Source organism: Ochotona curzoniae, unplaced genomic scaffold, assembly GCF_017591425.1.
Source record: "Ochotona curzoniae isolate NIBS_2020 unplaced genomic scaffold, NIBS_Ocur_1.0 patch384, whole genome shotgun sequence".
NCBI classification, from domain to species: Eukaryota; Metazoa; Chordata; class Mammalia; order Lagomorpha; family Ochotonidae; genus Ochotona; species Ochotona curzoniae.
In genome coordinates, this window is record NW_024466955.1 from 36,770 (window position 1) to 51,893 (window position 15,124).

Below are 15,124 nucleotides of genomic sequence, written 5' to 3' on the forward strand. Positions count from 1 at the left end.
GATCTGGGCTTTTGTTTTTTTGTTTGTTTTTTGATTTAGTTAGGGTAAAAAGGTGCAAGGGTCATAGGAAAGTGGGTAGGACTATTGTTGTGCATATCGTTTTCTGTAGGAGTCAAGCGGGGTATGAAGGGAGAAGGCCTATGGAATGTCCCACCTTGCCAAGGTTGCGGATGTAGGGCGTGGTTGTCGCTGAAGTGGTTTTGATAGGTCACCCGTGATGAATCGCTGTCCATCTTGGCACTCCAAGCACGATGAGGTCTTTGAAGCATGCACGGATGGACGTCATCCATCCTAGAGTCTCCCTTTGCCCTGTATTTCGTTGGGCAGATATAGCTGAGATGGTGGGATGACCCGGTCTGTCCTCTGTCTTTTGTTGGTTCGAGTTCTGTGTCTGGTGTTTTGATCGGGGAAGATGTCCAAAGAAAGGTTGACTGAGGTGTTCTCAGACCAGAATCTTGTATGTGCTAGCAAGCACAGGGTCTGGCACGCTGCATGGCCCCGATCAGCTGGTGGTTGCCATGGCTGGGTCGGTTCTGTTTTCAGCCCTGTCTTGCAGTGGAACGAATGGACGTTGCAGTGTTGGCTGGTCCCGCCTAGCACATACGTAGCCTTGAGACAGAGCAGCGGGCGCTGCCGCCTAGGTGGAGCGACACAGTCTCACCCCCACCGGGCCCGCCCCCTACCGTGGTTTACCCCTATGTGTAGCAGTAGTCCAGTGTGTTCCACAGTTGAGCCCACCCCAGCCGGTGTTCTCATTGTCTGCCCTTCCGTGGAAGTGGTAACCCAAGAGGGAGGAGACCACCGTTTCCCTGCCAGGCCTCTCCCTCTCCCAGAGGATGCACTCTGCAGATAGATGTGTGGTTTGAGTTCACCGAAGTAGCCCCCAGTGCCAGCCTCTGAGTGTAGCCTTATCTCGTGAAGTGTACTTGGCCTTCACGTGACGGAGTGAGAGCTGCAGCCTAGTCGTGGCGACGCATCGCAAGTCCCACCAGGCCCGTCCCGTGCCCGGGTGTTTGTGTGTGTCGGTATGTACAGCGGACTAGTCTAGGCTGTGTGACATTTCATGTAGCGCGTATACATGTGAGTGCGCAGTGAAGCCTAGGTCCAGCTGTGTAGGGCACACCAGTGTTGTCGGTTGCCTGTCTGTCGTGGTGTGTGTGCCTTCCTGTGCGAGGGTTCTACTGAGAGGGTGTAGGGTAATGGTTGCCTTCTAGGTGACTGCCATTCGCAGAGGATGCACTGTGTAGGCGGTCGTGCAGTGTCTGCTGACAGAATGATCCCCCAGTCACGGCTTGTGTGACTTGATGCTGTGGCGTGGCAAGTGACCCTCACCCACTGTGATGTTTGTTGGTACCCGGAGGAAGTATCTGCGCCACCTGGCTTTTCCCTGGTCTAATCCCCGTGAGGGCTACGGGTGTCGTAGGGCTATGTAGTCTGGTCTGCCGCCATTACGGCTCAGGCTTTCCAGGGGGAGTAACCGTGTGGTAGGGGAGCCCTCCGCAACGGTCCCCCCGATGAATTTGCCTTGTCCTTCCTTGGTGCTCAGGTGTGCTGGTCGGGCAGGGTGGTCCCATCCGGTCGTGATCTTTGTGCGTTGGCTTTCTGTCATGCGCAGTGGTGTGTGTCATGCCCGTCGTTGGTTCGACCTACACTGTGGTCTGGTGTTTGGATTCGTCAGTGGGTGATGTGAACTGGTTTGGCGTGATTGGCCCCTATGGTAGTTGCATGCTGGTCCGGTGTCGTTATGTGGTCTGGTCTGGCTTGTTCTGTGTGGTTGTTTTTGCCGTTCTCTGTAGCAACTGTGTCTGTACAGAGGTGTTTGTCAGAGTGCTCTAGTAGAAGTTTTCCGTATGCCGGAGTTGGCGCCTAGGACCCGTGGGTGCGTGGAGTCGCGCTATTTTATGTACTTCCTGTGCTAGGAGGAGCAGTGTCTTGTCTGGAGTGGGCTTCGACGCCATATGGCCTTTACCGTGGGATGTTTCTTGGTAGCCAGGGCGTGTTGAGACGCACATGTACAGCGTACCCGTGGCTTCGTCTGGACCAAGACGTAGTCTAGTCTTTGTCCAATGTAGCCTGGTTGTCCGGAGCACTAGATGGTGTTGGCGTCCAGCACGCGTAGGTGTGTCCAGACACAATCTGCGTGTGTGCTAAGTGAGTCTACAACTGTGTGCCGATGGGAATGCAGCCTGCACTCCAGCTCCGCGTTCTTCTGTGGGTACGTCCTCCCGGCTAGGGTGTCTCCTCGGTTCTCCGACCGGCCCTGTTTCCAGCTATCGAGCATGTGTAGGTCGGTGGTTGCTTTGAGTGTGGTTGGGTCAGCGTCCTTGTCTCACGCAGTCCTGGAGGTGTGAGAGCCCAGGTGCATCAGAGCTGTGGTCCATGCGCTGTGTCGTCTTGCCTGTGGCCAAACCTTGCTCCGTGCTGCATGGTCTGTCCCCTTGCAGGAGTAACGCACACGGTAGTCACCGCTCAGAGTTATTTTGCCCAGCTTGTCTGACCCCTAGGAGTGGAGCGTACATGTTGCGCAGTGGGAGCTAGGATCCGTTCGGGGAGCTGCTGAAGTTTTTCCATTCGAGATCCTTGTAGACCCGGGTGTCGTACCTGGCCGTGGATGCGAGGCCCTCGTGCGGCATCGTCTGGTTTTCCGCGTGGGTTCGTAGGAGCTGGTGAAGGTTGCGGCGTGGCTTACGTTACACCCTAGTGTGGTGTTCCATGCCGGTGCTGTTGTGTTGACCAGTGCAGAGTGTGATTGGTTCTTCTATGCGTGAGTCATGGCACGGTGCTTGGTGGCACATAGCTGTGTCATCCGGCATCCGGAGTCTTGTGCCAACCCGTGGGGTAGTATTGTCATGGGGTTTGGGCTGCATGTGCTGTATAGAATCAGGTGCTGGATCCTGTTTTCTCGTGCGCTAGTGAAAGCCATGGGTTTGCCTCGTGAGACCTGACTCTGGATGCATCACGGTGGCAGGTTATAGGACAGGATCTTGCTAGACCGTGGCCGAGGTGTAGGTTTTGCATGGTGCGGTGTCTGCTGGACACGTTTGCTCCGTGAGTACAAGGTTTCTGTAGGGGATGTGTCGGTCGGTAGATGGGTCTTAGCTATGCTGATCGTGTGGTTCGTTTGGACAACCGTCCTCGGTCTCGCGATGGCTCGCCTGGCTTCGAAGGAGAGGTGAGTGTCGTCGGGAGCGTGTAGGAAGGATGGATCGTGCAGAAGCACTGTGGGATCCGTATGGAGTGACGGCAGCCGCAAAGGAAAGACCCGCACGCTGGAGGTTGCTGTCGTGTAGTGAGGGCGGTGGTCTGTAGATGCAGCTTGCCCGCGTGTATGCGGTGGGTGGCGTCGGTGTTGTGAGGACGGCGGCGTCGCTGGGTTGTTGCAGCTGTGTGATGGCAAGTGATAGTCGTGGTTTTGGAATGTGGTGTTTGTCTTGTAGAGTAGCATTGAGTTTTGCACGTGGGACTTTGTGGCTGCGAATGGTGGCGTGAGTAGAGATGTGACAGAGCGGCCAGGGTTGCCTTGGTCTGCAAGGAGAGGGTTCAGGTGCGTGGAGGTGGAAGAGGCTACCGTGTGGCATAAGAGTGTGTGTGATGTAGGGGTAGGCGTATACAGTGCCGTGCGGTTACCTGTCCGGAGAGTCAGAGATGGGATGGGTGTGTCCGTGTGCGTCGTGGCGTGCAGGTGGGTGAGTCAGGCAGAGGTGAGTGGGGCGTGGTGGTTTGGGTGGATGTCGGGGATGTAGGATGCCGTGAAGGTGTGCCAGTGGTGTGGAGTGGTGCCCTGATGGTCTGTGATGGAGTGTCGTTGAGTTTGCGTAGGTTTTGGAGAATGGTCCGTGAGGGTCTGGGTAGACGCAGAGTAGTGTTACAGGAGGTGATGTGGAAGGATGGCACGTTGTGGTGTGTGGTTCGATCTGAGCATGCAGTGTGGTGTGTGTTGAGGAGCCGTGATGCACGTGGGATAGGCTTTCGGTTCTTAGTAGTTGAGTCTAGGTTACGGCAGCTATTGGAGTTGCCCGGTCATGGAGGATAGGAGTAGATTGTTGAAGAAGCGGTGACCCTGCGGGTCCGTGTGGTGGTCATGTGGAAAGTGCCTCGTGGATGTGGCCGTGGTGGTGATGGAAGAAGTAGGCGTAGTGTGAGGACGGTGCCTGATGGTCGGGTAATGGTGTTGCGTGTTGAGTGGAAGAGGTGCGTGTGTGGGGTGAGTGCACGCGCGTGGCCGAGGAGGTGTGTGAGAGCTGTGTGTGGATGGACGAGGGAAGGTGGTTGCAGTATCGGGGAGCAAAGCTTTGTGCGGTAGGTCTGGAACGCGGTGGGTGCAGGGGGCGAGGTCGTTGCCAGGGTTCGTGTGGGTCGTTGGTGTCGCACCCGTGGCAGAGAGCCGTGTGTGTGTCAAAGGTGAGAGGAAGGGCATGGGATGGCGTAGGGGGAAGGGGTCGTGGTGTGTGTGTGGTTGCTTGGGACATGCGGACATAGGGGCATAGGTTGTAGCGTGAGTATTGTAGGTATGGATGTATCTGAATAGTATGGACAGGCTGTGGTGGGCAGAAGGGTTTGGGGGTCGTCGTCAAGGAGGGTGCGTATGGACTGACGGCAAGGGTCATGCCTGGGGTGGATGCCGGTGACCTGGTATTGCTGGGTGAGTGTTTTTTCTGTGGGCTGTGGAAAGCATGTCGAGTGAGTCTTGGGCCGTGATGCCCGGTGTTGTGTGTTAGAGATGCGGTACGTGTGAGCGGGATCGTGTTGGTAGCAGCATGAACTGCTGCCCCGTGAGAGTGGTCGGTGGTGTGATAGGATGGGTGCTGTGTGGGGGGGAGGATGGTGTGCGGACCTTACGGGAGAAAGATGGCTCGGCTGTGAATCCGTGCGGGATGTGTATCGGGGAGGAAGGACAGCACCGAAGCGGAAAGTTGTGGGTGGTTTGGAAGGGATGGTGTATTGGGGGCTGTTTTGTGGCTTCGTGGTTCATGTGGAAGGAACAGGATCCGTGACGTGTGCTGGCTGTTGTCCCGGCTGCTGTACGTGCAGTGCGGGTCCCTGCTTGTGGCCCGCCAGAGCGGTGGAGGAGGAGGGTGCGCGTTGGGATCTTCTTATGCCACCAGTGGACTCTGAGGAGGTTTCCGGTGTGGCATGGGGTCAGGTGTGGCCTTGCGAAGAGCTGTGACTGGGTTGGAGTGTCTTGGGTCTGGCTAAGGATGGGTGTGGGTACGTAGGGGTTTGTGGCTAGAGTGGAGCTGAAGGGCAAGGCGGGGATGTCGTAAGTGAGTGTCGGATGAGCCGGGGAGCGATGATGTCGAGTCGGCTTGCTGTGAGCGTATGGAGGTCGTGCTGGTGTGGGAGACAGGGCAGAGCTGTGGGGTGTGAGGTGGTGTGCAGGGAGGAAGATGTCGTTGTCGAGAGCCTGAGCGTTGGCATGAGAGTGTTGTGTGCGATAGCGATGGAATGGGAAGGCTACGTGTGCTTTTGGGAGTGTGCGTGAAATCTGGCAAGGGCGATGGTGTGGTTGCTGCTGCTGTTGTCAGATGGAGTGTGGGTGGTGAGGCAAGTGTAGGTCGAGAAGAGCGAGATACGGTGCATGTATTGGGTCACTTTGGCAATGGTCCCCCTGGAGCTGAAGTCAAGGCAGGAGCTTCTTCTGGGTCGGTTTTGGTTCTGCAGGAATGCAAGGGCGGGGCCCCCGGGTGATCGGTTGTACAGGCCTTGATCGTACAGTGCTGGGATGTGGAGCAGGGTAGGTGGGAAGGACGTGAAGGGAATACGGAAGTGTAGGTGGCGGAGCCGGTGGTTGAGCCTTCGTAGTGACTCTCGCTCACGGGTGTCGTCGTGGAGGTGGTAGTGTAGCATGTGTTTCGGAGGAGGGGTTGAGCCCGGCACGAGATCGTGGAGAAGTGTAGTGGGTGCGTGGTGTGTGGCCGGAAGGGGCGTGCAGGTTTGACAGGTAGAGAAGCGGCTGTGGGATAGGATGGGATGGGAAGTGTGTAGGTGGCTGGTATCGTCGTGGTTGATTCTCGCAGTGGAGAGTGTGCTGTTCCCGGGAGGAGGTAGAAGCCCGGGTGAAGCCTCCAGAGCGTGAGACGGAGTCGTGAGAGTGTGGTGGTGGATACGAGGGCAGTGTCGAGTGTGGGAGGCTTTGGATCGTGGGCGGTGAGGTGTGCTCGGTGTTGGGCAGGTGAGGTCGCGTTGGCCTGTCCGAGGGCACGTGGAAGTGTGTGCAGTGCTAGGTGGGGAGCGTTGTCGTGTGGAGGTTGCGACATGTTTGTGCTGCAGAGTCCTGCCCATGTGCGATGTTGTGTTGGTTTGGTCGTGCGAGAGCGGTGAAGCGTGGGTTTCGTGTGTGGGACCTTGTAGGCATGTCGCGGGTTCGGAAGGAAGCGCAGCGTGCTGGCTTTGTGTCGGGTGAGGTCGGGTGCGTTGTGTGGCAGCGTTTTCTGTGTCTCTTGTCGTTGGTGGAGGTGTAAGGTGGAGTGATACGTGTCGTCGTGATGTGAGAGTGTGTTCGTGGTGGTGCTGCTTGTACTGTGGCTGTTCCGGGTGCAGAGAGGAAGAGGTTGGTGGGGATCGTGGCTGAAGAGGGTGGAGTGAAGCGTAGGAGGTGTTGGGGAAAGACTCGGTGTTGATAGCGTGGTGTCAGAGCGGAGTCGGGACATGCGGTGGGCGTAGTCGCTGCGTCTGTCTGCCTGGAAGGGGTGTTGTGAATGAGGGCGTGGGCAGGAGGAAGGGCTGTGGAGAGGCAGGAGGAGGACAGAATGTGGCGTGTATCCGTGGCATGCCGTTGTCACTGAAGCGTCGCGTCTTGTGTAGGGTACGGAAAGTAGTTTTGGGCTTCTGTGTCAGGGAGGTGTGAGGTGGAGGTGAAGATGGTGGTGAGTGTGTGTGGAAGATGAGGTGAGAACTGTGGTCCGTGAAGAGGAAAAGAGAAAGGAGAGTGTATGTGTGGGTGTTGTGAGGAAAAGGCTCGTGCCGTCGGAGAGGAGTGTGGTGAATGAGGCAGTTGGGGCGAGCACGTGGGGTCGGATGTTCGTGCGTCGAGGGTGGATGTGTGTCAGCAGCGTGAAGTTGGAGGAGTGCTGCGGCGATCGTCGGTACGAATTGCGGAATGCGTATGTGGATCGGTGCCGCCTCGTGGTCGGGGTCCTGTGGGTGTGGGATGGGGAGGAGAGTCTGTGAAAGGTCGTGTGGGTGTGTGCGGAAGCAGGAAGAGGTTCTTGAGTATACAGTGTGATGTGGAGTAGGCTTACTGTAGGTTTCGGTGTCAGGATGGAGCTGTGTAGTGTCGGTGGTACGTGTATGGGATGTGAGCGTGGCTTGTGGAAAAGTGGAGAGTGTGAGGCTTGGGGTGTGTGGAGTCGTGTTGTGCATGGGAAAGGGTGCCTGTGAGTTCGGTAATGGTAGAAGTGGGTGTGTGGTGAGTCACAGTTTGCGGGTGTGTGAGTGCAGCTTGAGGGAGTAGGATATGTGTGGCTTGTGTGAGGGATGGCCGTGGGGTGAGTGTGGACGAGGTTGTGTGGAGGCGCAGTAGGGTGGTGGACAGGTCCGCGGTGGGTGGCAAGGTGGGATTTTGGAGAGAAGGAGGAGGTGTATGGAGGTAGAGTCAGCTTTCTCATGCTGATCGGGTTGGTGTGATGTGAAAAGGCCCTGCGGAGGAGATCTTGTGAGGGAGGGAACATGTCTTTCGTTGGTGTGTGTTCTTTGATGGGATTGGAGCACGGTGTGTATGGAAGGCGGTTTGGTATGTGAAGTGGCTTTGTGTCACCGGCGGCTGAGTTCGATAGTGTTTAGGATGGGTGATTGATAGCGTTCCTGTTCGGAGTGAGGGGTGGTGTGAGTGTGGGGTGAAGCTGCGTTTGGTAGTTGAGTAGGTGTTTCGCTGAGCCAGGGCCGAGGCGAAGAGCGCATGTGCGCGTGTCGAATGGGTTTGTGGCGCTTTCGAGAGGCATCGGTGAGTGGAAGAGTTGTGGAAGGGCATGTGGTGGCCGTTGGGGTAGTGGAGGTGCGCGGTGGTGTGGGTGCATGGTCGGGATGGATGAGGATATGGTACGTGGAAGTGGCATGTTGAGGGTCTCAGGGGGAAAGATAGTGTCCGTTGCGTCAGCAGTTGGGCGGTCTGTGATGTCCAGGTGAGAAGCGGTGTTGTTGGGGAGAGAGCAGTGGCTCTCGAGGGTTGAGGTTTTGGTGGGAATTGTATCGGGGGTGCTGTTGTAGGTGGAGTAGTTGTGTCTGTGTGTGTGTGGTGAAGAAGCGAGGCTGTAGAAGGGGAGGTGAAGGAATGTGTGAGGGCATGCGTAGGTATGCAGGAGATGGTGTGGGAGAGTAGTGTTCATGTTGGGTCGTGCGGGTGTGTGGTCAGAGGAGTCCCGGGAGATGTGGTTGAGGTGGTGTCATGAATCAGGTGTGCGTGCGGCAGGCAGTGGTGAGGACAGGTGTAGTGCTATGTGTGTGAGAGTTGTGTGTGTAGCGGTTGTGCGTTTGGCTGAAATACGTGTTTCGGTTTGGTTTTGTAAGGTCTGGTGCTAGGTTGGTGCGGTGTGGTAGCAGTGATGTGTTGGATGGGTAAGGATGGAAGTGGAGGTGCCGTATGGGCTGTGCGGTGAGTAGGGAAGTCGCGTTCCAGGATGTTCAAGTGTGTTGTAGTCCGGTATGGGGATGGAGTGTCGAAGGTGTGCATGTGTGTTGTGCAAGGGAATCTGAGTAGGTGTGGTGTGTTTGTGGGTTGGTGGGTTGAGGTGGATGCAGGTTTTGTGGCTGTGGTTCGGGAGTGTCTCGGTAGAGATGTTTATGTGTGTGTGCTGGGGTGCGTGCAGCAGGTATGGATGAGAGAACGTTGTGAAGAGAACAGTTCCGTGCTTTGCAGGGTCTAGGGAGCTTCTAGCTGTTTGGCAGGGCCCGGCGATTTCTCTCTGAGTACCGTGACGCAGTCTCATGCCCTGTTTGTACGGAGAGTCAAGTATCCCACGAAGAATTCCGTAGTTTATTGTGGCATTGTTTGGCCCTGTGAGATGGCTTTGGCAACTACTGTGAGTGTAAGAGTTGCTGTTATTGATGTGTTGGTGAGTGGGCCTTTAACTGTGCACAGGATTGCAATGAAACGCATGCCATTGCTGTACACCTTATCGCGTGCCTACCCAGTGTCGTGAAATGGGGTGCAGACATATAGCATGTGTTCTGGGAAACCGCTTAATGAGAAGTTTACAAACTAACGGAAGTGATGGGTGTATGAGGTGAAAGTGCTATGGGAAAAAGATAGTTGCTGTGATGTTAAAGGTTAACGTGTCCTTGCAACTCTTTAGAGCATAGCAAATGTAGCTGCCTTAGCCCGTTTCATAATGTTTTTACTAGAGGAACAATGGGATGGTTGTATTAACGTTACAGAGATATAGTTTTGATTATTGTTTGATTCGTTATGAGGGTGTAGAGCCTGCAGTCGTAGCGGATTTAATGTGTGAAAGTTTTTGTGTTATATGTTTATGTTTGTGTGCGTTTGGGTGTACTTCTCCGATTTAGTGATAAGTTGTGAAAATATAATGCAGTAGGAATGTTGCACTGAATAGGAGGTAAGCATCTGTGCGTTGGGCTTGGAGTTTAGGATGTCTCCTCATGGCTGCTTCTGAAGAACGAATAACGGCTTGCTTTAAAGAAACTGATTATAGTTAGTTACAGAGTTATCGTTAAGCGTGTGTGGGTGAGCATGAAGTAAAAAATATTTGAAAATATGTGTATGCTGTGTTAGTGGTAAAGTAAAAGAGAAAAATGAGACGTTTGTGGAGAAGTTTGTGTTGTGTCTAGGAAAATAACAAGCATAGCTTCTTCTGTAGCAGGATGCTGAAAGCTGCAAGGAAGGAAGCGAGAAGCAAGTAAGCAGGCAGAAAAAACGCAAAAAGTGTTTGTGTCTTTCTTTATCGCCGACTGTACGCAGCGTTTCCGAGCTCCGAACTCAGTGGAGGTGGACTCTGGTATGTGTGTGCGTGCTCGTGAGATTGTTGTTTGGTAGGAAAGTGTGATAGATGATTGTCGTGGGAAAACAGATGGTGGCATGTCGTGATGGGTTTGTTGTTGTAGAAGGAGTGGAGTATGAATAGGTGTGCAGGTAGGTTGTGATGGAGGGGTGCGTGTGTGAGCAAGGTGTATGATGGTGTAATGTGTTGGGTTGTGTTGTTGTTGTCTGGTTAGTGTTGTCCGTGTTTGGTTTTATGTGGCACCATGTTAGGGGTGAATGTTGGCAGTGTGTAGAGACGGGTATAGTACGCTTTTGCAGTGTGTGGTATTGAGATGTATTTGTAAGGTGTGTTGTTGGTGCTTGTGGGTTTATGGCTGTGTGTATTGTGGTTTTGTGGTGAGCGAAGTTGTGTGGAATTGTACGTAGTTTTTGGCATGTGTGGTCTAGTGGTGTGGTCGTGGGTGTAGGTGCAGTTTACCGTGGCTGTCCGAAAGGATGCATAGTGAGTATGTTGTGTGGGTGGTGTGTTGTAGTTTGTGTTGTAGAAGATGGTGGATGGGCAGTGGTGGTTTTGTGCATGTTAGTGAGTGAAAATATGACGTGTACATAATTGGAATATGTTTTTCTTCTAGGTGTATTGTGCTTGTGCAATGTCGCATGGAAAGGAGGAGCAAAGACCGCGTTTCTGGAGAATGTATTTTGGATGTGTACAAGAAAAATTTGATGCAATTGTTGTGTATGTTTGGTTGTGTCATCGTGATTGTGTGGAGAAAATATGTGTAAATCGGGACTATGTATATAGTTCATGATTTGTTTTGCTTTATGCTGATTGTAATAGTATGTGAGCGTGTGTATAAGGAAAATATGTACAATAAATGTTTTTGGAATTGTTTGTTGCATGTGAGGTGGGGTGGCAATTGTGGTGGTAGATGAATATTGTGCCAATAATGTATTTTATGCATAGTGTATATCTTTTATTTGGTTGATGGGATGTGTGTGGATGTCCACGTTATGGACATAAGGTCGTTGTGTGAATAAAGTGTTTGTTGGTGTCGTGTATTTGGTGAGGAAATGGTTGTGTTAATTAGCACGAGCAATTTTGTTGTGCTGAAGGGATATTTCTTTTTAGTTTCGATTGGTTGGTATATAGTGTTATGATTGTTAGCATGGTTGGAATAAATTTATTAATAATAAATTTATAGTAATTATGTAGATAATGTAGTGGTGTAACAATAAATTTATTTATAGAGAGCGTTGTCATTTGTACAGATTTTATTAATAGTCATATTGGGGTGATAGGGTGGGTCTGAGGTAGGGTATGCTTTATTGAAACATATTGTGCAGAATATTGGGGTTGATAGGGTGGGGTTGGGGGGGCGTGCTTGGAAGAAATTGATTGTGGAGAACATATGTTTATTGGAGGGAGTGTGTAGATGGTGGGGGTTTGTCAGCGGTAGGTTATGCATACTTTATTAATTGTTATATAGGGGAGGAGAGGGTGGGGATGAGGGGGGGGATCCTTTATTGGGGGAGAATTTTTTAAGGAAAAAAAATTTTTCCTAAGTTTTTTTTTCTAAAAAAAAATTCCAACCGTTTGGATGCTTGTTTGCCGATTTATTCCTTGCAGAACGGCCATAAGCATATCAATGTCGGTTGTCCTTCTTTTCATGCGCTGCTGTTCCATCCTTACCTTTGTCTTCCACGGCTCCCGCGACTTGTTGGGTCTTCTCCCCTAGGACACAAAGACAGCATTCATGAGGCCAAGTGATGTGACGTGTGTGTCTGTGTGGCTGATGGCTCCTGCGACAAGCACTCTTCTAGCTTAGCAAGTAGCAATCAGCCACACAGACAGAGACATAATGCTTGTGTCAGTGAAACAAGTCAAAGCCTTGGCTTACCTGCTCTTGTCTTCTCCCTGCGTCAAGTGCTGCCTTTCTGTCGTTTCAGGGAAAGTGCTGAAGGTCAACATGTGGCGGATGCTCCTCTGCGAAGCGGTGGCTTCCATCATGGCCAAGGGCTTTGACATCCTGGGAATAAAACCCGTGCAGAAGATGTGACCCTTCTCTCTATCCCACACAGAACGCATACAATAAATACTAAGAGAACAAGCAACAGTGCCTTTCTTGATTAAAGCTATGTGTCGGTTACACACACAGTCTCCCTGACAGTCTATTGTGTGTGCCTGCTGAAAAACACCAGGCCCAGTGCCACAGGCCAGAAAGCCTGGCGCAGCTGGCCTCTGCTCTAGCCCCATGCCCCAAGCTCTGTGCCCTATAGAGGCACAGAGGCACCCAGTGGCAAGTGCTGCCTACTCACTCCCAACAACCACATCCGAGTGCTTTGGTGGCCCACTCTGCTGACTCGTTCCTTAACCACGGCGGCAGACACGAAGCCATTTCCTCAGAGCTCTCCCTTCCAAAACTTTTCACGTTGAACACAGTTGCTTTACCTTCTAGCCCACCAAGCAAACAGTCTGTCCTCCATCTTACCTGTTAAAGCACACCGTCACAGCTTTCTGTTTCCTGGAAAAGCTAGCAATGATGACACTTACTGAGGAAGGCCTCTCGCAATGCCACATGGGCACGGCACATCTAGCACGTGGCCTCCGGCCCAGTCCTACCTGCACAGCACACTTGTTTGGAAGGCAACTAACCACATGACTATTCCAGTCAGCCACAAGGAAACAACACAGACTTACGCTTTTCTGTTTGTTCTCGACGTAACCTCCACGTAGCCAGAAGTACTTGAGCAAGCCTTCGTGCAGAGCAAGGCTATGTTTCTTTCTGGAGAGGCTACAATGAAAAAACTACATGAGGAAAACCATTCATAGTCTCACAGATGGAAGCAAAGCCCTCCCGACACATGCTCCACAGGGAGCATTTGTCTGCTCTTTCAACCCCCCACAACTCCTGAGAGCCACCTCCACTCAAGCCTCACCCAGGCACATGTGGCACTCAAGCCCTTTCCGCAGCCCGCAGCAGCCGCAGCCACACCTACCTACCTGCCTGCCTGCCAGCGAGTGTGTCCACACACTGCCCCGCAGACGGACATCTCACAGAAGCCAGAACTGTCACTGCAAGGCCTTGCTGACCACACATTTGGAAGACTGAAATGCAACACCATACACATCACCTTCCATCCACACAGCATGCTCAGAGTGACTGCATCGAAACAGTGCTGCTCTCTCCGTTTCCCGCTTTGGACCATCTCATCCTCCTTCTGAGCGTCGCAGTCTAGGATGATGCCATACACTGCGCTCTGACCAAACAGGGAAAATGACACAGCTATGCAGGGGCACAAATACCATACGCATGTACCTGACCTACATGGCCACACTTTGCTTTTCTTACTTCCTTCCAATGTCCCTAGAAACTACAAACAACTACACATACATGCTTGCTGCAAATTGCAGCACGGTCACTTCGGCTAACACATGGTACATGTGTATCCCGGACCTCGGCACCTAGTGAGCCTCAGGTCTTGGCTGCCAGTCCAGCTTCCTACTCACGCTCCTCACCTGGTAGCAGATGACCCAACGCTTTGCTCCTTGCCACCCGGCTAGAGCAAGCAATGCAGCCCTGCAGTCCCGCTGGGGGCCCGATCCTGCCACTCGAGGCCATCAAAGGAGGCACCCATCGGATGGAGCATTTCTCGGCCGCTATGCCTTTCCAAAACAAAACAAAACAAAACAATTTCAAGCAATAAACTCTTCACATACACAGATCCTCTCCCTTCCCCTACCCCAAGCGGGTTTCTAGCACACGATACAGCCACTCCCCGATGGTCCCAACTTTGCAGCAGTACGCTACAAGGGAAGTTCATGTTTCACAGCATACCTACTTACCTCACATCCACTCTGACACCAAGAGCCCCACCCTTGCCCGTCACAGCATCTCCCCTTCCTGGCAGTGTAGGACACTGCCCTGTGCACGTGACTACAAGAGAAAAATCAGGCAAGGACAAGCACACCTTCCATGCACACACGAGCCAGTGCCGGCTGGGCCCCAGCCACCGAACCCATCGTCTGCAACATGGCCATCTTATGCGAAAGTCCCAGACTCAGTGCCAGCGCCTCCACTTTCACTACAGCTTGCTCATCCCACTGGGAGGGCAACAGAGACACGGCCTGAGCACTTGAGCCCCTACACTCGTGTGGCAGGCCCACAAACATTGCCTGTTACAAGCAAAGAGATCCGCCCCGTCTTTTCCTCTGGCTGCCTTTTCACATTAAAACCAAATACATACCTTTCTCCCCACCAGCAGTTGAATCGACACAAATCCAAAGTCGCAAAGCTACTTCTTCACACTTAGTTCCACCATGACTCAAACGACTACATACACATGCTTTTTCCTTGACCAAAGAGCACTAGCCCACAGAGGCAGCCATCCACCCAAGTGCACACACTCCAGGCACAGCGAGGCACAGCTCACCCTGTTCTAACCCACAGTCTCAGCAGCCACAAGCCCACCGACTGCCCTAAACACTGCCGGCAATACAGCTGCACTGGGAAGCCCACAGGCCAGCTGGAGCCCTTCAGCACACAGAGGCACACCACATCCCTACGCACACATAACCCCAGCTTCCAAAAGCTAGTGGCGTCCTAACGGCACTGAGAGCCAGCCAACACCACCACCACCACGTACCAGATCTTCGGCACCACTCCACCAACGACTATCTCCATCCAGTGCAGACCACGCAGGAACCCTGACGGACCCTGAGCCACGGACAGCAGTCCCACTCCTGTAGCTGCCACTGTAGGATCCGCAGGTCCAGCCGCCTCAGGCCTATGGGCACCTACACAGATCTCCCCGGTCAAGCACACACCCACACTCGGGCCCACCCTGCTGACAGAGCCCCGGTGTCCTAGAGCCACGTGAGGGAAGGCAAACTGCTCACGTGACCGCTACAAAGTAGCACTTCCTACCCTAGGCAGCCGTCCAACCACGGGCCCATATTAGAGGCAGCTCACATTCTCGGCCACCAGTCCTGCTCATGCACATCCTAGCTTCGCTAGCCTGCTTCTGCCTTTTGCAAACCCAGCCCTGGCTGCTTCCTTTGGAAAATGGACAAGCAGACAGAAAGTCTCTCTTGTCTCCCTTTCACAACGCTCTTCCTAACACATGAGGCCACTTTCCCATGACACGCTCACCAGGAACACTCCACCTCGACCTGCTTTCAGAGGACAA

The 15,124-nt window shown here is 53.2% G+C and overlaps 1 protein-coding gene across 1 annotated transcript in view; it reads left to right on the forward strand.

Annotated features, from left to right (window-relative positions):
• Positions 1–12,045, forward strand: part of LOC121167529 (arginine--tRNA ligase, cytoplasmic) — a 38,843-nt gene extending 26,798 nt beyond the window's left edge. Inside the window, exon 15 of the mRNA XM_040996990.1 lies at positions 11,885–12,045. Coding sequence (XP_040852924.1) covers positions 11,885–11,994 — 110 coding nt within the window. The 3' untranslated portion in view covers positions 11,995–12,045. The remainder of the gene's footprint in view (positions 1–11,884) is intronic.
• Positions 12,046–15,124: the final 3,079 nt, after the last annotated feature.